At 50.8% G+C, this 21,069-nt stretch overlaps 7 protein-coding genes across 7 annotated transcripts; 2 read left to right on the forward strand and 5 right to left on the reverse strand.

Moving 5' to 3' along the window:
- Positions 1-615: 615 nt before the first annotated feature.
- On the reverse strand, positions 616-4,671 carry BJY04DRAFT_187877 (Rho family guanine nucleotide exchange factor CDC24). The gene is made up of 5 exons (XM_073711127.1): positions 3,486-4,671; positions 3,166-3,414; positions 2,525-2,711; positions 1,825-2,469; positions 616-1,743 (listed from the first exon to the last, which is right to left on the reverse strand). The coding sequence occupies exons 1-5, from the start codon at positions 4,455-4,457 to the stop codon at positions 1,103-1,105; spliced, it is 2,694 nt and encodes an 897-aa protein (XP_073571833.1). The 5' UTR covers positions 4,458-4,671; the 3' UTR covers positions 616-1,102.
- Positions 4,672-6,252: 1,581 nt separating this feature from the next.
- BJY04DRAFT_52637 (F-box and WD domain protein) lies at positions 6,253-9,492 on the forward strand. The gene is made up of 2 exons (XM_073720568.1): positions 6,253-6,785; positions 6,870-9,492. Exons 1-2 carry the CDS (start codon positions 6,569-6,571, stop codon positions 9,254-9,256), a joined length of 2,604 nt encoding a protein of 867 aa, XP_073571834.1. The 5' UTR covers positions 6,253-6,568; the 3' UTR covers positions 9,257-9,492.
- Positions 9,493-9,946: 454 nt separating this feature from the next.
- Positions 9,947-11,428, reverse strand: BJY04DRAFT_217715 (uncharacterized protein; the record flags this gene model as incomplete). The annotated part of the gene is made up of 1 exon (XM_073716114.1): positions 9,947-11,428. One exon carries the CDS (start codon positions 11,426-11,428, stop codon positions 9,947-9,949), a length of 1,482 nt encoding a protein of 493 aa, XP_073571835.1.
- A 259-nt stretch (positions 11,429-11,687) lies between these two features.
- BJY04DRAFT_52644 (involucrin repeat protein) lies at positions 11,688-14,807 on the reverse strand. The gene is made up of 3 exons (XM_073720569.1): positions 14,448-14,807; positions 12,149-14,383; positions 11,688-12,091 (listed from the first exon to the last, which is right to left on the reverse strand). The coding sequence occupies exons 1-3, from the start codon at positions 14,610-14,612 to the stop codon at positions 11,987-11,989; spliced, it is 2,505 nt and encodes an 834-aa protein (XP_073571836.1). The 5' UTR covers positions 14,613-14,807; the 3' UTR covers positions 11,688-11,986.
- Positions 14,808-15,357: 550 nt separating this feature from the next.
- BJY04DRAFT_187886 (putative cell surface receptor/MFS transporter (FLVCR)) lies at positions 15,358-17,297 on the forward strand. Its single transcript, XM_073711128.1, has 4 exons — positions 15,358-15,650; positions 15,707-15,819; positions 15,882-16,230; positions 16,286-17,297. Exons 1-4 carry the CDS (start codon positions 15,504-15,506, stop codon positions 17,141-17,143), a joined length of 1,467 nt encoding a protein of 488 aa, XP_073571837.1. The 5' UTR covers positions 15,358-15,503; the 3' UTR covers positions 17,144-17,297.
- A 565-nt stretch (positions 17,298-17,862) lies between these two features.
- Positions 17,863-18,608, reverse strand: BJY04DRAFT_217718 (cytochrome b-c1 complex subunit 6 family protein; the record flags this gene model as incomplete). The annotated part of the gene is made up of 3 exons (XM_073716115.1): positions 17,863-17,927; positions 18,000-18,122; positions 18,299-18,608. The coding sequence occupies 3 exons, from the start codon at positions 18,606-18,608 to the stop codon at positions 17,863-17,865; spliced, it is 498 nt and encodes a 165-aa protein (XP_073571838.1).
- A 469-nt stretch (positions 18,609-19,077) lies between these two features.
- BJY04DRAFT_217719 (uncharacterized protein) lies at positions 19,078-19,947 on the reverse strand (the record flags this gene model as incomplete). Its single annotated transcript, XM_073716116.1, has 3 exons — positions 19,078-19,584; positions 19,662-19,812; positions 19,937-19,947. The coding sequence occupies 3 exons, from the start codon at positions 19,945-19,947 to the stop codon at positions 19,078-19,080; spliced, it is 669 nt and encodes a 222-aa protein (XP_073571839.1).
- Between the last annotated feature and the right edge of the window lie 1,122 nt (positions 19,948-21,069).

Genomic DNA, 21,069 nt, shown 5'->3' on the forward strand with positions numbered 1-21,069 from the left:
GGCGTCAGCTCGACGTGAAAATGCCTCATTGAGAGCCTTGTTTCTGTCCGTGTTATTACAGCAGATAGACTCCGGTTCCTTACCTTCAATTCTGCTTCCATGAACCATGTCTGTCTAGATTGCACCGATCGGATGGATCCATCGGAGAGAATCCGAGAGGACCACCCTTATTAATACATCTATAAGGTATCCGTCACTCTATATTGACACTAGTACTACTACTACTACTACTGCCATGAGATACTGAATAATAATGATAACCATGCTGTACGATGAGAGGCATTTTTAGATCCCGATGGCCACATTTTTGCTTCTTCTGATGCCGTCCCAACCGCGCAGCGTCGAATCAAGTGGCCCCAAAAAGTATAATCTCAGCTAAAACGTGCACGAAAATTTGCCCCTGGCCCACCGCCTCGTAAGGCATCGCTCTGTCTATGTAACGTCACTGGAAACTTTTCCCATTACTACCTAGGTAGGCTGAACCTCATCATATGCAATGTGCAAGTCTAGTCCGAGTCAAAGAAAAAGCAATATCGACATCACAACCAACCGCTGTCCTAGTTTCGGCCTCAGCTCGCCGGCTTATGAGACCCCCCCCCACCCCCCCCCCCCGAACAATGCGAGATCAACTATACATCGCCTATCCTGGGTCCCTGCTGGAAAAAACATGCAGCGTTATACATACATCATGCAATCGTAGTCCGTAGACATGGAAATATGCCAAATCTGGCCAAGGATGAATAGATCGGGAATAGATGAAACAAGATGAAACAAACATCATCATAGTCATTTCATGCCTGCCTCCCTTGAGGAGGAAATGATCAAACATCGAAACCAAAAAAAATAGACCATCAAATGTTCGTAAAATAGTGTCCCTATCACCTGGCTGTTGAATACTCTTCCGAACGTTATGGGTGAAGGCACAGCTCCAACCCTTCTTAACCAATCCAGTTGGATGCGATGAGCGGTGAGAGTGAAAGCCAGGAGACACTGTTGTTTGTATCTCTTCCGCCATTCCGGCTCATCGAGACAGCTTCGGGAGTAAAGTCCGACAGCGGCTGACTTAGACCGTAGGATCAATATCGAAGACAGACGGCGCAGTCTAGTTCTCAACTGCTTGGCAATATAATTGAATCTCGCCGACTTGCCCTCTCGACAGCATCTCGCGATGCTGCTCGCGCCACTCCATAAATGCTAGCTGAACGGCTTCATCGCTATCAATCGTGACAAAATCGCCATCCTCGTCGCGGTAACGTAAACGGACTGTCTTATTGCCGATTGAGCGGTTAGTGAATCTGGCCAGTTTGGCGTCGACCCGGTCGGTGAGTGTACGGAACATTATGTTGCTCGAGATAACTAGCGTCACATAGTTCTCGTCAAAGTTCACCTTAGCCTTCAATTGCGTCGGCATAAACAGCTCTTCGTCGGGCTCGTGACTTAGAGGAGACGTTGGTTGATCTGAAACGGGCGCGCCCGGTCGGCCGTCTGTGTACTGAGGCTCATGGAAGTTGTGAACATTATGTAGTTGAGCATTCTGATTCGCAGTTCGGATCGGAAGATTATGATTTGTTGGGGAGTTATTCTGGCTGCGACTGACAGGTGCTTTCATATTGGCCATATGAGCTGGAATAGGAGGCACAGGAACATTGTCAACCGTCTGCATTGTATGGGCCCCCATGTACCGACGCGATTCAGAGTTGTGGTGATGAATATCGGGACTGCTTGCGGAACGCATTCGTTGTGCTGTGCCGTTCGACGTTTGGCTGTTAGCTGACATAGGAGGTAGGGAGGGACGTTGAGCACTTCGCCCGTTGGGTGTAGCACCATTGAAATAAGGATTGGAATTGGGACCATCCCTAGATGTGGCACGGGAGAGTGCAGGAGCCGTGTATCGGTTGCTATCCTCACTCCATGTGGTCGCTGGAGTTAGCTGGCGGTTATAAGGATAGCCTGCAGATTGAGAACTCGATCTTGTGGATGGGGTTTCGGCAACGGGGGAGAAATATGAGCTAGCGTTTCTTTCCGCTGGAGACATGCTCCCACTAGGGAATTGTGTATGAACCGACAATGTCGAGTCTGGCATTGCTGGATAACGAGGACGGCCAGCTGTGTTAAGCGGGGGACCAGAATTACCGCTTCCGCCGGTTGCAGATCGGGCCCGAAGGCTAGTGCTTGAAGCGTTTCGACTCATGGGGAACTCGGAAAAGAAACCTGCTTCCTGCGTGGCTTGTTCTTCAGCGGCATATTCTTGCTCGTAAGGATTCTGGAGGCCGGATAGGGAACGCAAGTAGGTGAATTCGGAGTCAGAGGTGCCGGTGTTGCGAGCACTGCGCTGCTCGGCTTGTATCTCTCGCTGGTTGTTAATGTCCTTGTACCATTTACGCATGATGTCCTCATTCTGGTAACGAATGACAAAGTTGTCAACTACCCCAGGGTCCCCTTTCCAGAATATCTGAATGCGATATGAGCCTGAAGGAAAATGGTTATTAAGAATATTCTGAAGGGTGTGCGACTTCCCACTTACCTGGTTTCTGAAGCCAGACGATGTCTGTCACGTTCGCCATATAGATCCGGCCTTTGAGTTGAAGTCGGGGCTTGCCTTTGCCGGAATTCGGTTTGTCTTTGCTACCTCCAACCAATCTTGACTTCTGCTTATTCGGGTTGATATCTTTGCAACAGAGCAGGATTCGTTCGAAAAGATAGATGTGATACTATAGAGCGCAAACGGGGAACCCCAAACAAGTTAGCATATTGTTTTCGCCCACATAACGAGAAGCTAGGACAAATGAAAGTATGATTTGACCAAGAAGGCGAAAAGGCTGAAAGGCCTTGACCAAGGTGGTCCCCATATGGCAGGGGCTAATGGGAAGGGTCATTTGGGCAAGAACCATAGACGACTGCGGGAAAACCGGGCAGACTGTGAGACACCCAACCAATATTGGGGTTGCACAGTGTTAGTAATTTCAGTGAAGGAGTGGCTGACACTCCTTAATCACACAGTCTCCCACCGTGAATTCCAAACAAGGCCAAAGTCCATGGAGCAATTTCTCGCAACTTGAAAGCTCATAAGGAAACGGCGAATGGATGAAGCCCCGCGCATATTTGGCAAGGATGATAAAATCTGTGGGCAAAGAACGCTTGAGAACGAAGTGAAAAAGCACCAACCTCTCTTTCAGAATCTTTGCCGTTGTCACCCTTTATCACAGTGAAAGTACCAAATCGAAGCAAGTCTCCGAACGTGTCGCTTCTGAGAGCCTTCCAATCATCAACGCGTTCGTCCAATTGCCTAAATGCGGATGCGAGCTGCTCCTTATCAATAGCATCATTGGCAGCATCCAGCACGGTTTGAAGAGATTCAATGGCGCTTGTGATGTCGATTTGCAGGGCCGGGTCCTCCACTTGTTTGCGTAATTCCTAAACAATGAAAATTAGAGTTTACCGGAGTTAATGCGATGGCGCGGCGGACAGGACCGGCAGGTACTTACCGACAGCATCAACGGATATTTGGTCAAGCGCTGAAACGGCTTGACGAAAAAGCCGTTAAGTGTAGCTTGCTGCGCTACCATCTGCTGCAGATCGATCGACCGCGGAGCTGTGCGAATCTTGTCCCACTCCTTCTGGCAAGTCTGATCGCAGCGCAATTGATTCGCAATAAAAGGCTCATACTGACGAAAGGCATCCTCATGTTGGCAAAACAGATGTCCCCAATTCTGTTTTTCCTCCGGTAAGGCGTAGTGTTGCTCAAGCCGAATCAGAAATCGCTGTGCAAAATCGAGCAAATTATTCAGATTCAAGAAAATCTGATGACTGGCATCCCCAGTGAGAGCGCCCGTATCTTCCAGCTCTTTCTTAAGGGCCTGTAGATTCTGAAGATGGTGGACATAGTCGCGCTCGGTTTCCAGTAACTCTTTTAGAATGTGCTCCCGCTTGGTAAGCTTTCTTCCTGCCGCCGGCGCGGCCGCGGCGATATCGGACGGTCTCTTCAGCTGGCCCTGCATCTCCAGGATGTCTAATACCCGATTGACCATCTTGATTACCTTTGTGAATCCGATTGTGTTCTCGCCGTATAAGTCGGTGATGAGGAAACATTCTTGCTGTGGAAATGCCAGTTCCTGAATAGCGGCCTGCAGGAACTTGAAGGTGGCGGCCTTTGGACGCCTGGCTTCGGGAACCTTCGTGGTATCGATTTCAAGGGGCTCAGGGGGCTGCGAGGCGTTGTAGATAGCCAACAATGGGTAGCCGTGACGGAGGAAATTCCAAAGCGACGCAACGGGATCGGTGTTTCCTTGTAACGTATCCTCTTCGACCATCTGCTGCAGGTAAGGCTCAAAATCGGGAACTTCCGCGAGTCGCTTCTTGAGGTTCTGACAGCTTTGATAGATACCCTCATTACCGCGGCGGTTAATGATATTGTCTTCGGCGACGGGACCGCCGTTCAGGCCAGCGGTGTCAGCCATCGCGACGTCCACCGACTGGGCCCGTTATGGGGAGAGAGGGAGATAGGCGATCGACTAGCGACGGGGAAGCTGGAGGATCAAATCTGCACAGCAGACGAGAAAAGGAAGGAGGGAGAGACAGTCGTGGCGGCCAGCGGAGGTTGTACGAGAGTCGTCAAGTCAAGCATGGATCACTGAAGAACGCGAGCCAGTGGACCGATGCGGGACGGATGGCGCAAGCGAGCAGCTAAGAAAAAGGAGTGGAGATAGCGGTACAGTTGGTGGTGGTGGTCACCGCACGGCGCAGTGGTATGCTGCCAAAGCTGAGTCAACCGCTGGATCAGCAAATGATAGTTAGTTAGCTGTAGCAGGGCAACGGAGGGGCTTGTTTAGCTACCTCGAGACCCAGTTTGAAGTTTGCAAGAATGTCTTTTTCTATTAACCCTTGCTGGCCAGCTCAAGGTCGGGAGGGAATTATTATTGGGGGCGATCCAGATTCCCAGATCGAAAAAAAAGGGTGAGGAGGATGGATGGATAGTAAGTGTGGGGTTCCGCGCTGTTGCCAGGCTGGGTCCCTGAGAACTTAGAAGTGAGAATAGGACTGGCTGTCTACCACAAGGGGGAAGTAACAGGGTGAATTTGGGCAGATATAGATGCAGAGAAGGTCAGCGCATTATTATAATAAATAAATTCTCGAGACACGATGACCCTGGTTTAAGAACAGAACGACAGGAACGGACGAGACGGGGGAGGAATTAAGGATTAAGGAGTGAGGGAGGAAGAGAGAGAGAGGCAGAGGCGGCTTCGGGCCTGGGGATGTGGCCCTGTTACCAAATCGGGATGACCTTCACGTTGAACAAGATATTCTCTTGATCGAACAATATTTAAGGGGCGCGTGTCTACACATAGTATATGCATGAATATGATGGCTCTCACACAAAGTGTTTGAGGTTTCGGCTAGTCCACCCATCATGCTCTGCAGATGCCTGATCCTGGAGGTGCGTGCATCCGAGTATAATACGCGCCGCTCCCAAGGCTTCGACCTCGGGATAGGCGACAGGCAAACGGCGATTCCACCGTCGGAATCTCCGTTGTCGTCACTCTACTTTGTCCCAACTGCATTATTCCCTTGTCGTTCGCGAGGGCCAAGCAGCGGTTTTAGGCGCTACCGAGTCAACGGCTGCTAAAAGAAACACTGGAGGAACCTTAAGCTCATGCAGGGATGCGCTTCGATGACGGGGTAGACCGTAGTAGATATGCAAAGTGAAAGCCGGCTGGTTTCAAGCCAAGCTAGTGCCTCCATCAACCGTAAGCCGAAAACTCGTGTCCTCAATGTCTTATGCATCTGACGGGGGTAGTTCTGAAATGTAACGGCATGTCCGGCTAGAGAAGATAGATCAGTCCTTGATAAACTTTCTTATACTCAAAAGTGCGAATATTTACTGGATGGCACTTTAACCCCTGGACCTGTCAAGACTCTATAGAAAACTCCGACTGCATCTCATGCCTGATGTATGCGTACCGAGCGATATCTTGTATCCGGGTTCACAACCGGGGAGTGAAGTAGATATAGGTAGACTCATAGAGAGATGCCCAGTTTGACAGCATAGTGCGGGCTGATCCCCACAGTCATATTATGCAAGAGCAAGCTGACTTTGCGCCTGAAAGAAAATTTAAGTATAGCTAGGTTGTTTGAAAACTAAAGTTCACTGCTTGGTAGAGTTGTGTTTGTGTTCTGGGGGAGCTTAGTTAGATGGTGGCCTAGAACAGTACAGAACTACAGAGTCAACTACTCCAGTGATTGATCACAAGTGACCTCCAGTCATCCACCTTCCCCGAACCTGTCATCTCCATGCTTTAGCTGCCTTCTTTCCTCCAGCTGCCTTCTTTCACCACAGCCAAAATAAAATATATTTATATCGCCTTCAGATCTGTGTGTTGTTGGATTGGGACTTGACTAAAGGTCTAGAGCCCGAGGACACCCACCGCCTTAGGCAGAAGCTGGGCAAACTTGCGGCAGAGCTCTGAGAAAGCGTGAGCAAGAGAGCGAGAGCGAGAGCGCGACCGAGTCGAGACGACGCGGATGAACGGAGCGGTATAAACGTCGCGTCTCCCATCATCCGGACCTCCCCATGGCGAGAGAAATTGATGCGGCGGAGCCCTCGATTCCACTTCGCCTCTATCCATCCGACCTTACGCCCCCCTCATTAGCGGCCTCTTTCAAGGTAGATGAAGGCTATTCGGACGATACACGAAGCCAGCCGGACAAGGAGCTCCTGGGTACATCTTCGGACAATGTGATGTCCATTCCCGACTGGGTTCTGTCTCATAATGAGGCCGAGAGAGCCGGTAAGCCTTCCCTTCTTGCGCCAGTCGCGTGCACACTCATTTTGATTTCAGCTACTCACTACTAGCTGCAATGCTATTCTACAGAAATTGCATACAGCATCCTACGTACTCTGCGCGCATCCACTGTAGCTGAAGTGGTCGAACGACTGACCCCGTTGTGGCATATGGACCCTGTTCTCAAACTCCCACCGGAAATCACCTCCGAGATCTTTTCCTACCTCGACCCGCAAACTCTCTTGACAGCCTCGTTAGCCTCCCGCGCCTGGCGCGACCGCATATTCGACTCCCGTCTATGGAAAGAGCGTTATATCGATGAAGGATGGCGGATTGACATGCACGCGGTTCATGCATTCGAACAAGAGCAATCGGTGCCGTTGTCGCCCCAGTCTCGCAAATCTCGCTCAAGATACGCGGACACAGATCTTGGCGAACCAAAACAGAAGAAACGAGTACCGCCCGGGTGGCTGGACTCGCGTGCTCATGGTCTGGAAGATAATGGTGCGCCTACATCGAGGCTAAGACAACAAAGACTCGCGGATGCGGATACAGAAGGTGATCGTCCAATGCCTGATGCGCCTGACGACCAGAGTACCTCTGGTTCTCAGGGGCAGGGGCTCGTGACCAAAAGTGAGTCTTTGCAAGATACGTCTTCGAATTTGACTGAGCCAAAGTCGTCAAATGCCCTCAAAACATCTCTTCTTATTCGCTTTCCGAATGGCTCCGCTAAGATTAATTGGCCTCATCTTTATCGACAGCGTCGGCGCTTGGAAGATAATTGGGTTAAAGGACGATTCAAGACCTTCCAGCTGCCGCATCCTGCGCATATGGATGAGGCCCACCGGGAGTGCGTGTATGCAATTCAGTTCATCGGGAAATGGCTAGTCAGCGGCAGCCGCGACAGGTCAGTCCGGGTCTGGGACCTCGAAACGAAGCGGCTCTGGCATCCTCCGCTTTTCGGGCACACGAAATCGGTATTATGTCTTCAATTCGACCCCCGGCCGTCTGAAGACATTATTATATCCGGCAGCAGCGATAAGAACGTCATCATCTGGCGGTTTTCTACAGGCGAGAAGATCCACGAAATTGCACCTGCGCATGACGACTCTGTTCTGAACCTGAGATTTGATCACCGGTATCTTGTCACCTGCTCAAAGGACAAGCTTATCAAAATCTGGAATCGACAACAGTTGTCACCGGCTGACAAGGACTATCCTAGCATCTCCTCGGGATCCGGAGTCACGTACCCATCATATATTGTGGACACTAAGGAGATTCCTTCCCCTATCCTAGAAGCCGAAATCGCTAAAAATAATATACGTACGCTAGCGCCGTATGCTCTCTTGATGACGCTAGATGGCCACACCGCCGCGGTCAATGCTATTCACATGAGTGGTGATGAAATCGTTTCGGCTTCTGGTGATCGTTTGATCAAGGTCTGGAATGTGCGTAATGGCGCTTGCAAGCAAACGCTCCCTGGGCACGAAAAGGGTATCGCTTGCGTTCAGTTCGACAACCACAGAATTGTCAGCGGAAGTAATGACAACACGATTCGAATATTCGACCATGCCACTGGTGCTGAGGTCGCCTGCCTCCATGGACACGGCAACCTCGTCAGGACAGTTCAAGCCGGTTTTAGTGATCCACCAGGCTCAGAGGCCTCCTTGAGGTTGGAAGCACAGGCAGTGGATCGCGAGTTCCGGAATGCTCAGCTTTCTAGTAAGATCGTCGATCTTGGCCCCTCTGCGCTGAGACGCGCTGGCTACCAGCAAAACACAGCTGGATCAAGAGATCCACGAGATATTAAAGCAGTAGGTGCACACATTCCACCAGGGGGTGGTGGGAGTAAATGGGGGAGGATCGTCTCCGGCTCATACGACGAGGGCATAATCATTTGGAAAAAAGACAGAGATGGACACTGGGTGGTCAGCCAAAGACTCCGACAGGCAGACGCCGCCGGCGATGCCTCTTACATCAATCACGCAAATCCCTCCGCACGCCCTGGCGTCCCAGCACCCGGCAATGCCTTCGCCCAACAAGCTCTCCTCACCGCACATCAAAATACTGCTTCTAGCCCACAACCGTCCTCAGCTCCCATAACCAACAACATCCTGCCGCCACCGCCACCTCATCAACAAATATCGTCTTCAACCAGCCCGAGTGGCGCCTCCAGCACCCCACAAGAGCCCACTCCAGCTCAAATATCTCAGACCCCTCCCAATCGCCCAAACCCTCCGATCCCCGCTCCGCCACTGGCAACCCTCCTCGCCGCCGCAAACTACATGCCCCCCACGCACGCACGGCCTCGCCGCCCTCTCGCCCCAGCACCCACGCCAACCTCCCGCATCTTCAAAATCCAATTTGACGCCCGCAAGATCCTCTGCGCGAGTCAGGACCCCAGAATCGTGGGGTGGGACTTTGCAGGTGATGACGAGGAACTTAATGAGGCTTGTCAATTTTTCACGGGGCTATAGGTCCCATTTTTGTGTGTATCACTTCGCTAGGACTAGACACACGTGTGGGCATGACATGACATTATGCGCATATGATTCAGACCGGAGCAGACCAGACTGGGCTGGGACATGTATGCTGGGTCCCGGGTATATGCATCACGTTTACATATAGTGGGCGAGAATAGGAGTATGGGATCTTTTTCTTCTTTACATAGGTAGCTTTGCAACCTTCCTAATTAATGACTATGATTATGACCCTCATGCTCTTTAAACTAGTTGATCGCCAGGTCTGTGTTTCATCTCAGACTTTGAGCGAGGGCACTCTTGTCAGGCCTATGACATTGGCGAACTTCTGAGCCTGTTCGATTAAACTTACTGCTGAGGCGGTGCAGTTGGCCGCTATCTGAACTGAGTAGTTATCCTACGCGGTCATAATAGGGACTATGGTGCGACGTTAATCAATGTCTACTTCAGAAGACAGATTAAGGAGACGAGAAAAAGGATGATATATTCTTGCCAATAGGAAATACATCTAGCAATGACCGGGAAGTAAGAGTCCAAGACGCGACCTTGTCAACGATGTATAACCCGATGGCCTCTCTCCAACGCTCCCACTAGCCAAACTATCCTTGGGGTAAGAGGTAAAGATAAGATGCTATGCGCGAGCAGAACACACCGTGTCCGGTAAAAAAAAAGGTTGAGTTCACAAACTCACGGTGCGGAAGGGCTCCCCGTGGGGAGAATTGGTCGAGGCTGTTGTGGCTCATTCGAAGTCTGATCACGCGCAGTCACATACGTATCCTGGGTAGTTGTATTGGTTGTGGTCGCCGTAGTCGCAGTGATGGTCGTGTTTATTGGGTTCGGACGGGGAGCTTCTGGCTCTTCCTCCGCCCCCCGGCAGCAGCACAGCACATATCTAGCCCCTTCCATGAATTGTTTCCCGAGACTTGGATATTGTTTGTTGTTGGTTGCATCATCACCAGTTCCGCCTCCTTCTTGTGCAATCGTTGGGACAGCGGATTGAGTCGGAGCAAGAAAACATTGGTCGGCCAGAGTCGACTGACCAGGTCTGACATTCCGCCCTTGAGTGTTGGGTTCTTGCACCCCAGAAACACATGTTTGATAAGAATCGGGCCGCCTCACAGAGCCTCCAAGGGGTGGCAATGCTGGATTGGAGGGCGTGGAGTCTGGCGGTGATCGTCTACGCGCACGGTCTGATAACAACCATTGTAAAGTAGCTTCACCCCGTTCCCAATAACTGTCGGCAGATGCTACAGACGATGGTTCAATTGCTTCTGCACTCGTACCATCATACTGAGCAACAGGTAGATTCCTCTGATGGAATGGATGGTTGTCTATCCCTTTTGACCCGCTTGTGCCATGGCCACTTTGCCGCTGGGGAAAGCTTCCCAGAACTGCAGTGCCATCTTCTGCATACACTCGAGGTGGTGGCTGTTGACTACCCTGAGGAGGCGATACTCCGCGCTGGAAAAGTCTTCGTAATAAAGACTCACTGTGGCTTGGATCAGGTGGGCGAGCCCCAATTCGAAAATCGTACGACCTGGCTTCTTCAGTGCCAAATGATGGAAGACCGGGAGGCGTGGGAGATCGAACCGGTGGTGGAAATTCCGGAAGGGTCGGACTGACAGGCGATTTGATATTTTTGGGCCATCCGGGCTGCTGCGGTGCCGAAGCATTGTCGTTGTCTCTGTAACTGCTGCCCGTTAAGCTGGATTGCTGCTCTTCTTGGGCGAAATCAGTCAGCCTGTCTGGTAGCGACCATGCCGTCACTTCTCCTGTTGAACCTATTCGAAGTTTATCGGCCATCAGATGCGCGCGAGGAGGTTTGTCGATGTCGTCTTGAATCTGCTTCGTAGAAGGATCAGGCGCAGAACCGCCACGGGTGCGATTTGGAGCATCGTCCGCTGCTGAATAGAACTGAGCGACGTTGGCAGCCAACCTGTTGTCCACCATTTCGAGTACGTTGTTGCACGATTGGTCTCCCGAAGTCGTTGTCTCTTCCTCATTACTTGAGCTTGCCCTAAGCGCATCGTATATCGAGCGGCTAGCGTTCGACTTCAAGCTCGACGAGAGCGACCGTTGGCCTGGTGGATCATCCTGCACCGAAGGTGGTTCTTTCAATGGTGTTTGTCGATCGTCTTCGCGGAGACAGGGGTCTTCGAGGGTAGTCATACTGGAACCAAGCCAAAATAGTTCGTGGACGCCGTCGCGTCCGCAGAAATAAGAGCGGTAATCGGACAAGGTCGAAGGAGCAACGAGAGAGCGAAGGTGATTGTTCGCCGGAAGCCATCTGAAAAGTGCATGTGGCGTGTGGACGTCCATCGCACTTTCCTGCCCAGTGATTCTAGTAGCAGCGTTTTCAGGGTAGGTGCAACAAGGGCACGCCACAGTCAAGAAAGCTAAAGGCTAGAGGTGAGAGAAAGGATGACCATGCAGATCTTTTGGATTTGATATGTGCAGACCCGAAACTGGGATGGCAAGATTCCAATCTCAGACACGAGAGGATGATTAAAAAGAAACATTATGTACGAAGAATGGTATAGCCACATTAGCCTGTATCCGAAAAGGTAGCCAAGACGCCCTTGAGCATGATCACATATGGTCAAAAACGAAACAGAATGTTGATGGAAACAGCCACGGCGCTCTAAACACGAGGACCAATTACTGTAGAAGGAGATCGTACTCGAGAAAGGGAATGAGAAAAGGACAAGGGGGGGGGATATGGTTTGATCATAATGCCGTTATGCTTTGGCTGGATTTGCCGCTCAGATTTGCTTGCTCCTTTTTCAGGTTCCGTAAGATTGCCTCTAGTTTTCTGCGCTCCTCTTGCTCAGCCTGTCTCAGGTGTTAGCACTTGATGAAATGAGAGTAGGAAACAAGGACTGTACTTACCCTTAGTATCTTCATGTTCTCAACACGAGTATCACGCATCATTTTTTTGAACTCATTCTTCAAGACCATGGTCGACGTGGTCTCGTAAGGCCCATCTCGTCCCATTGACGACGCGCTGTTGTTGGAGCCCATCCAGCTAATTCGCTCTTCATTGAGCTGGGTCTCCAGTTGTTCACAACGGTCACGGAGGCTGTCTATCATACCCTCAAACCTCTCCCGCTCCTTTTCGAACTCAATGCTCGCTTTAGTCATGGCCTCGTAGTCATCAACTGTTTCGCGTAGCTCCCTTTCGAGTATCTCGACACGATTTCGTGATTCTCCTGTTCCTGGTTTGCCAGCCTTGAGACTTGCAAGTTCTTCAGCCATTTCAAAGTTCCTAGCCTTAAGTTCGTCAAGTTCCCTGAAAAGCGCAGGGTCGGCTGCGGCTTCGGCTGCTCTCTGCGCACGCGTACCATAAGCACCATCAAGCTCAGCCTTGACCATAGTGAGTTCTGTCTGAGCCCTGACGACGTCGCTTTCCATTTGGCTTAGTTCGGAGCGTAAGCGCGTCGAGTTCTCTTCAGCCTGGGTCCGTGCTTCAGTTGCTTCGCGAAGTTGGGATTCTAGTTCTGCGCGCAGCTGGTTCATAGCTTCTTCCAAACGAGAGACTTCGGCGTCAGCTTGCTCACGCATATCAGCTGCTTCCTTGACCCGCATATCGGCATCATGACGGATCTGGTGAATAGTTTCTTCAAGTTGAGACACCTGTTGTTCAGCACTTTCGCGTGACTCATTTGCATCTTGGAGCTGGCCGACCACGCCCTGTAAGCGCGCAACTTCACCTTCGACGCGGACACGAGCTTCCTGGTGCTCATCCTTTTCATGTTGAATTTCCCGAAGAATGTTCTGGAGACGCTCGACCTCAGCTTCAGCATGGGCACGGGCCTCTTTTTCGGCGTCATCGATGGCTTTGCTGCTCTGGATCTCACGAGCCTCTGACAGCTCTCGTCGTACATTATCTAGCTCTTGCGCTGTCAAGTCTAGGTCTTCTCCTGCTTGTTGACTCTGTTGCTCAGCAACCTCGACTTCCTTGCGTAGGTGAGCGATCTGTTCAATCAGATCTGCAATCTTCGCGTCTCTTTCTGCATCTGACTTGGAATTGAGCTCGCGTTGTTGTTGAATTTGAGTGGTGAGAATGCTTTTTTGCTCAAGCACTTTTTCAATTCGATCCTCCAGGCCATTGATACCTACGCTAAGGAACGTGAGATGTTCTGCAAGATCACTGCCAGACGGATCAGGAGTTGGAGGGAGTGTCTGAGAACGAGGAAGACCTGGATTTTCCATCATGCCAAGTAATTGCGCACCCATCTCCACCAATTGCTGTTCGCTCACACGATCTAGACCGGGGCTGGGCTCGGGTTCCTTGATGGTTGGTCCGGCCCTGGCCTGAGAGACAAGTACGTTGAACCCATTTTCAATGTACTTCAAGTGAGCATCTACCATCGCTGAGGGGGTGCTTGTGTCACTATCGATAGATGGGAATTCGGCGTTCTGACTGGATCCGAAGTTTGGGTCAGATTCCTGCAGCATATGTCGCAGCCTGCCGCTCAACGACTCTAGTTTCTTTTCTGTTTCCTGAGTCGTATCATTAGCGGGTCCATCTAATCGTACTGCCCGTGTTCCATAGACTCCTTGTCCGTCCACATGCTCCGAGGGTTTGTACAAGCTCCGATCATCGAAATCGTCCACCGTGTTGTTGCTTGACAGACTCTCGGGAGTGTGTGGAATGCCATTTTTCAAGTTCTTCTTCAAACCCTTGTGCGTCAACTGCAAAACTCCAGCGGTGTGCTCGAGCAATCGCTTCTGGATCTCTTGGACTTTGCGCTCCAAGTACCATATTTCCATAGATAACTCCTCACATTTCCGGTTGCTGATCGCAAGTTCCTCGTTTGTCTTATTGCTTGTCGCCGGGTGTCCATCATAATCTTGACTCGTCCGAGGGTTTTGATGGTTGTGCAACCGGCTTAGCGACATGGCCGCATCGCGTAGTTTTAATTCGAGCGTCAATTTCCGTTTTGCGGCGTTGACTCGACTGGATGTAAGTCGGAGCTCCTTCTTTAGTCCTTCAACCTCCTCAAGCGACAGTATATCGTAGTTCATGCTATCACCCATGGCGGTTTCGGTAAGGAGGTACATGGCTACCGGGTCATTGGCGCTTAGCGGAATGGAATGTCGAGGTTGCGAGGTCGAATTTAGCTGTTAAAGAACGAAGGTTAGCATTGGCGTTCATAAGCTTAACTTGGTGGTGCCAGACACCCACCGGGTTGTAGAGCGGCTTCTCCGCATTATGGGGACTGAGAGCATCGCGGTAGCCGTCCATGAGAACCTTGGTCGGAGGCGGTTGAGGAGCGCCGTAGGAGGCGGTCGAGAAGTGTCTTGGGTCGCCATAAGAGGACAGACTTGACCGAAAGTCTAGGGCGCTCATCGTGAAAGAAAAAGGGAGTCGAGGCAGGGTATCGTTCGGTGTGAAAAGGAGTGCTCAGAACCTGAATTATCAGGCAGAATACATTCTCGAATGGCCCGGTCAACCGCCACGGGAACGGAGGCTGGAATTAGAGCAACAGAGGGAGATATGACAGGAAAAGTGAGGAAGAGGGCGTAGAGTGAGAAGGACGTCAACGAAGAAGCTGAGCAGGAGTGAAGGAACTACGAGGATCAGATTGCAGCCAGTCACGAGAGGATCTGCAGTGTCCAAAAGGCAGCGGAGCCAAGCCTCAATGAGGAAAGACGGCGAGTAACAAAGAGATCTGTCAATTTTATTTATACATACGTCTGTATTGATACATATATTTTATGATCCATGATGTTGTGCTTGATATGGGACTCCCATCAGAGCATAGTTAGTGGTGCATCTACCATGCAGGTGATGCATGTCTGAAGGATTGGTGATGGGTGCGATAAGCGCCCTGCCACCTGCCTGCCATCTACCCCTGAACTCAACTCTGTCTCGACTCTCCGCAAAATGACAGAGAGAGTTCATAGAACTTAAAAGCAATGAAGCATATGACTCTCTAAATAGTTCTCTAACTTGAAATGTCTTAGAGTTAGCTCTTACCCCCACAAAACCAGGTCGAATCCTGGAGAAATTAATATGCAGGGTGGGCTGGCTCTCCTCAGTCTAAAGAATGCGGAGAAACAAATCCGTGGACGAACATCTGATCAATGCAACGCAGCCAACCAACCTCGGATCAACCCCAGTCCAAGTTTCAAGTCTGCTGCACAGTCCTCTTATCGCGTAGCCTATTCCATCTCGCAATGTCCCTCTCCCTCGACATCACGCAGCCTCGTTCTCCCACGGGTGTAGCAGCCCTTCACGATGGCTTCCAAGCGCTCGGAAATCCCTATCAATGCGCATGAGAGCGTTGTGGACCTTCCGCCTTCTGGCCCGGTCTATAGGGTATACAAAAGGCGATTTTGGGGTCTGGCGCAGCTGGTACTACTGAATATTGTGGTTAGCTGGGACGTACGTTCTGACCTCCTACCTTGTATCCAGAACACTCTACTAAATAAACTCCACAGTGGTTGACCTTTTCCGCAGTCTCGACTACTGCTGCGGAGTACTTTAATGTCTCGGAGAGTGCAATAAACTGGATGAGTACCGGTTATCTCTTCGCTTTCTGCATTGCGAGCCCGTAAGTGCCTCCCTACTGTGCCTTATTAGAAGCGACAACCAATATCTCTCGCATCTATACAGTGTTGTTATATACACTTTGAATAAAGGTGGTCCCAAACCGGCCATTATAGTCACGTCAACCCTCCTCTTGATCGGAAACTGGATCCGCTATGCTGGAGCCAAAGCGAACGGCGGGATGTTTGGCGTCACCATGTTCGGTCAAATCTTGATCGGCCTGTCGCAGCCCTTTTGCCTCAGCGCACCAACCAGGTATAGCGACCTCTGGTTCTCAGATCGCGGCCGAACAAGTGCAACAGCTGTGGCTACCTTGGCCAATCCGCTTGGTGCTGCCTTGGGCCAACTGATCAACTCGTTCTGGGCAACCGAGCCGCACGAGGTCCCAGATATGGTCCTGTACATCTCGATCATGGTAGGCACTCAACCAACAACTCAACCTGAAAGGGGCAATGTCTGATATACCATAGGCCACAATCGCCGCCATTCCCTCCTTCTTCATCCCCTCAGAGCCCCCCACTCCTCCGAGCGCCTCCTCCGCGACAATCAAAACCCCTCTCCTCCCTGCCATAACCCAGCTTCTCTGCACCCTCGAGTTCTGGCTCATCCTCACCCCCTTCGGCATATACGTCGGCTTTTTCAATAGTGTCTCCTCCCTCCTCAACCAAATTCTCTCCCCACACGACTTCAGCGAAACAGACGCCGGTATCGCCGGCGGTCTCCTAATCGTCATCGGCCTTATCTCCTCGGCAATCCTCTCGCCCCTCACAGACCGCTACAAGCACTATCTCGGCACGATCCGCGTCCTCGTCCCCATAGTCGCAATCTCCTACATCGCATTGATCTTCGCCCCGCCCAGTTCGTTAGGAATAGGCCCGACATTCGCGGTTATGGCGCTCCTCGGAGCATCATCCTTCGGCCTCCTACCCGTGGTCCTGGAATATCTCGTCGAAATCACGTATCCCTTCTCTCCGGAGATCGGGAGCACGATCTGCTGGACGGCTGGGCAGTTACTAGGTGCGGTGTTTATCCTTGCGCAGGATGCATTGAAGGCTGGCGAGGGTGCAGATCCGCCGCTGAACATGCGGAATGCGTTGGTGTTTTCGGCGGTTCTGGCTTGTGTAACGGTGCCGTTTCCGCTTTGTATCGGGTTGTTTGGGAGGGATGTTAGGCGGCGGAGGCTGGATTTTGATCGAGGGATTGATTTGGACGATGCGGGTGATGGTGAGGGAGCATTTGGTCGACGTGGTGGTGAGGAAAGTGATCCTGGGAGTGGTGCGACTATGAGGTCGAGATTTGCTCTGGTGTTGCCCTGGAATAAGGAATGAGGTGATTGATATGACTGATGATTTATTTTCGGGCGTAGAATATGTCTGCGTTCTGCTTTTGCAGCGAAGCAGGGTCTCGTAGCTTTTCTCGCTTTGGCTGGGAGTTACCCTTGACTTAGTTTCACTCATAAGTATCCAATCTCATAGTATCCGCTCCGGATTCCGAGTAGCCATGCTGGATGATCTGAAGTGTCAGTAAAGTAACTGTGACTTGGCTGTGTTTGTTTCGGAGAACTGGTATGTAAGGCTGGACTTTGTCAACCAGGCTAAAAGACATCGCTGCTGAACTCGTCAAAGCCCAAGGCATTCCCTAACCACGAAACGTAGGCAGGGCCCAATAGAAAGAAACAACAGCAAACAATTGCATTATCGTCGAGATCCAGAACAAACACGGACATAAGTCTAGAGAGAAGTAGCATTCATCTAAAACACACGTAGATATAGTAAAAAGCGGCAGGAACACGGAGACCAGCTATCTGTACATACAACATCAAAGGACGGTCGAGAACCTCGTATCATCCATCCTTCGATCTCTAAGAGCGCAAAAATCGACAAACAATGATACAGTATCCCAATCCCAGGCGCAGCGAGCTTAGCTTCACTTCACTGCTTTTTTATATGATTAGAAACGCGATTCGTGATGGCGGTCTTGGCTTGGCTGGGTTTCGTTATATCCGGTAGAAGAACCAAGGGCAGGGGATCATTTCAGGGCGTCGTGCCTATTTAAGAGCCTTCCAGAGCTTGGGGGCGGCGCACTGGGTGGCGCAGTGGGCGAGGTGGAAGACTATCGAAGAAAGATGAGTTAGTTTCCGGTGAGGAAGATGACGAAGACATTCTCCAAGCGCATAGAACTTACACTCCTCGACGCAGTCCTCCTTGGGCCCCTTGTAGTCCTCGTCCTCTTGCTGCTTGGTGACGCGCTCAACGCACTCGTCGTAGTGGTGCTTGTAAGGGGCGCACTGGCCGGAGTTGGCGCATTCTATAACAGGTATTGTTAGTGATGATTATTTCTCGAGGTAGCCTGGACAAAGAGCCGCTGTTTCAGCGCCAATGGATCGTATGACGCGATTATACATGCATAACCGAGTCATCTCAAAATCCAATTGCAGGCAGAGCGGCGGAAAACAACAGTCAAGACGATTCAAGGAGACTCACCCTCCTCGAGCTTAGGCTTGATATCCTCAGGGTCTTCCTCCTCTTCCTCCTCTTCTTCCTCCTCCTCCTCTTCCTCTTCAGCCTCGGCCTCTTCGCCCTTCTCTTCCTCCTCGGAGCTCTCCTCAGGGGTATCCTCAGCAGAGTCCTCGCTCTTCTCGGAGCTCTCTTCCTTGGAAGACCCGTCGGACTTCACCTCGGGCTCAGCCTCCGGGGCGCTGGACTCCTCAGTGTCGGCGGCGGGAGCCTCAGCCTGGACCTCGGGGAAGCCCCAGGAGGAAATAACATCGGAGAAAAAGTCGGTGAAACCCATCCTGAACCGTCTTGAGGGGTCAATTGATGAGACTGGGAGGGACTGGGGTCCAGATGTGTGGCGGGTGGGGGTGGGTGGACGGTTAACGAGCGAGGTTGATGAGGTTTGGTGGTTTTCACGAAGCTTTGGTGTCCGGTCTGCCGTCCAAGGAAAATCGGAACACCCCGGCGAATGAATTATCGCACACGTGATTGGTCAACGCTATGTCCGCTATACAATGCGGCATTAGATCTGATATTTGAAGAATTCACTATATTTTAATGTCGATTTGGATGCGAGGTGCATTGTAGATTTATTATTATCTCTTTAGGTAGAACTAACTGTGCTTAATGAAGACAACAGCGAGGCACCCATTGCGCCGCGCTAAGCAAAGTACAAATCCTTGGGACCAGAGAGCAGAGAAGATTAAACAGTAATAAAACATTGATGAGCATAGTATAGTGTTCCGCAAATTGTGTCCTACTTCCCCTCAGCTCACCCGCCGCAATCTAGATTCGAGTTCATTGGCGACACTCTGCTGCTGTACTTCTTCATAGCCAGGAGGTGGTTCCTGCGGTTCGGCGCCGGCCTCTGGCGGGCCTTGACGAGGCTCTGTTTGATTACTAGTATTGCTTTCAGCTGTCGAGTCACTTTGAGGAGCAGAATAAGCGGGCAATTCTTCGAGATGCACACCAGACATGTTGACGTTTCCAGCTCCTCGTCCACTTTCTCGCGATGTCTCAACCGCCTGTTGAAGACGCTCCTTAATCCGCTCGAACTGTGTGTGGAAATCAAATGCTCCTCCTTCTTTAAACGTCACCTTCACCTGTGCTGCAGGCAGCGACGAGGGAATCCCGCCACCAGGAACCGGCTGAACAACCGCATTCCATGCATTCGGTCCAAAGAATGGGGATGAGACGTGGGAGTCGTGTAAATTGAGAAGCGGTACTGAAAATGATTCTAGCTCAGTCGTTCGCTGAGCAGGTATGTAGACGATCTAGATGCGACTTATTAGCCAGGACCGTTAAACAAGGAGGAAAGAGTGAGTATTGCCCTTTGATTTGTTAAGTAGACTCGGCCAGCACTGCTTTGTAATGATAAAATCTCTCTGCCTGTATATGCGGGGAGTGGTTGTAGGGCGAGGCTTGTGCGAGGAGGAGATGTGTATAGCACGCGTTCACTCGGTAAATGAACGAAGCCTTTTTGCTCATCGAGCATAACCCAGCTAGTGACTAGTTAGAAACATGCAAAGGACGGACTGGAAGGTACTGCTCAAGATGAGCCCAGCATGCTGTACATTGGTACAGGATTTAGGTAAAAGGAGTAAGGAAACGGGCTTAACCACATACTTGATTGACATCTTTCTGCGAATACTACAGGGTTCGAGGCTCAGTTGCTTAAAGTGTGAGTGAGGCTGCGGGTAAATAAGATATGAAAAGTAGTATGTAAGGCGCTAAGAGGGGGTTGTTTATGTGAGGGTCTGGAACGGGCCGATGTTGGAATGATTTGAGGACTTAGGCGCTTTGACTTGTTCCCCTCCTGCACGTCAACGTATCTCTGAAATGGAAATGATAAGCTTCTGAAGTCTCTGAGCAGTTCAAAACGAGGTCGTGGCAACCTTGCTGTCAGGTTGTCACGGCTAACCCAGGCGCTTCCCCGCGGACCTCTAGGTCGCCGCTTTAGGCCCGCATACGTAATTACGGCAAGGGACCAGTTAGTTGCCTGAGGCAGAACGTGTATCAACAGACAAGACAGACTCCCGTTTATCTTGATATGACTTCATATACTAGGTAGCTATTTAGGCACCTAGGTATGCTCTCTTTGTTACTAGTTCCGAAGTCTGATCAAATGAAAGCATTTGGCGCGGAGGAGGCATGGAACGGATCAAGGGCAGATCTGGCAGACTACCTTGGGCAATTTACCGCAAGCAAACAGGCAGAGGGTACTGGAAGAAAACAACAGATTGCGAAGCTTTTACTAAAGCAGGTTCGAGTTTCAAGATGATCTTATAAGAAAGAGCCAGCATCCGTCGACCTCTCTGAGTGGAAAAACGGGCATTCATACAGTAACTGATAGTGCGCACCTGATAACCAGGACTGGCCTGGTAACTTTGTACCCCAGGTATCTTCCGATCTCTAGTATGAGCTAATGGCAATTCCGGGCCTCGAGAGGTAGTTACAATGTGACATCAAGATAACTTACCCCCACGTTGCTTTAAATTATGCTGAAAGTTTGTTTCCTCCGAGTCGTTTTCTTGTTGGTATTCCTTGTAATACCAGCCCATTTCAGCGATTAGGGACGAGAACCATAAGACAACATGTGTACTGGCTCGGGGCTCTTTGATACTTAGATATTTGAGCAAGACATGCTGAATATCAACACCATATGTGTTGTAATATTGAGAAACATTGACTGTTGAATGTTGACTGTCATTAGGTTAGACGGATGTAGCTCAGAGCAGTATTGTATTTACCACCATCGT

This window comes from Aspergillus karnatakaensis (genome assembly GCF_047715665.1).
Source record: "Aspergillus karnatakaensis strain CBS 102800 unplaced genomic scaffold BJY04scaffold_21, whole genome shotgun sequence".
NCBI lineage: Eukaryota > Fungi > Ascomycota > Eurotiomycetes > Eurotiales > Aspergillaceae > Aspergillus > Aspergillus karnatakaensis.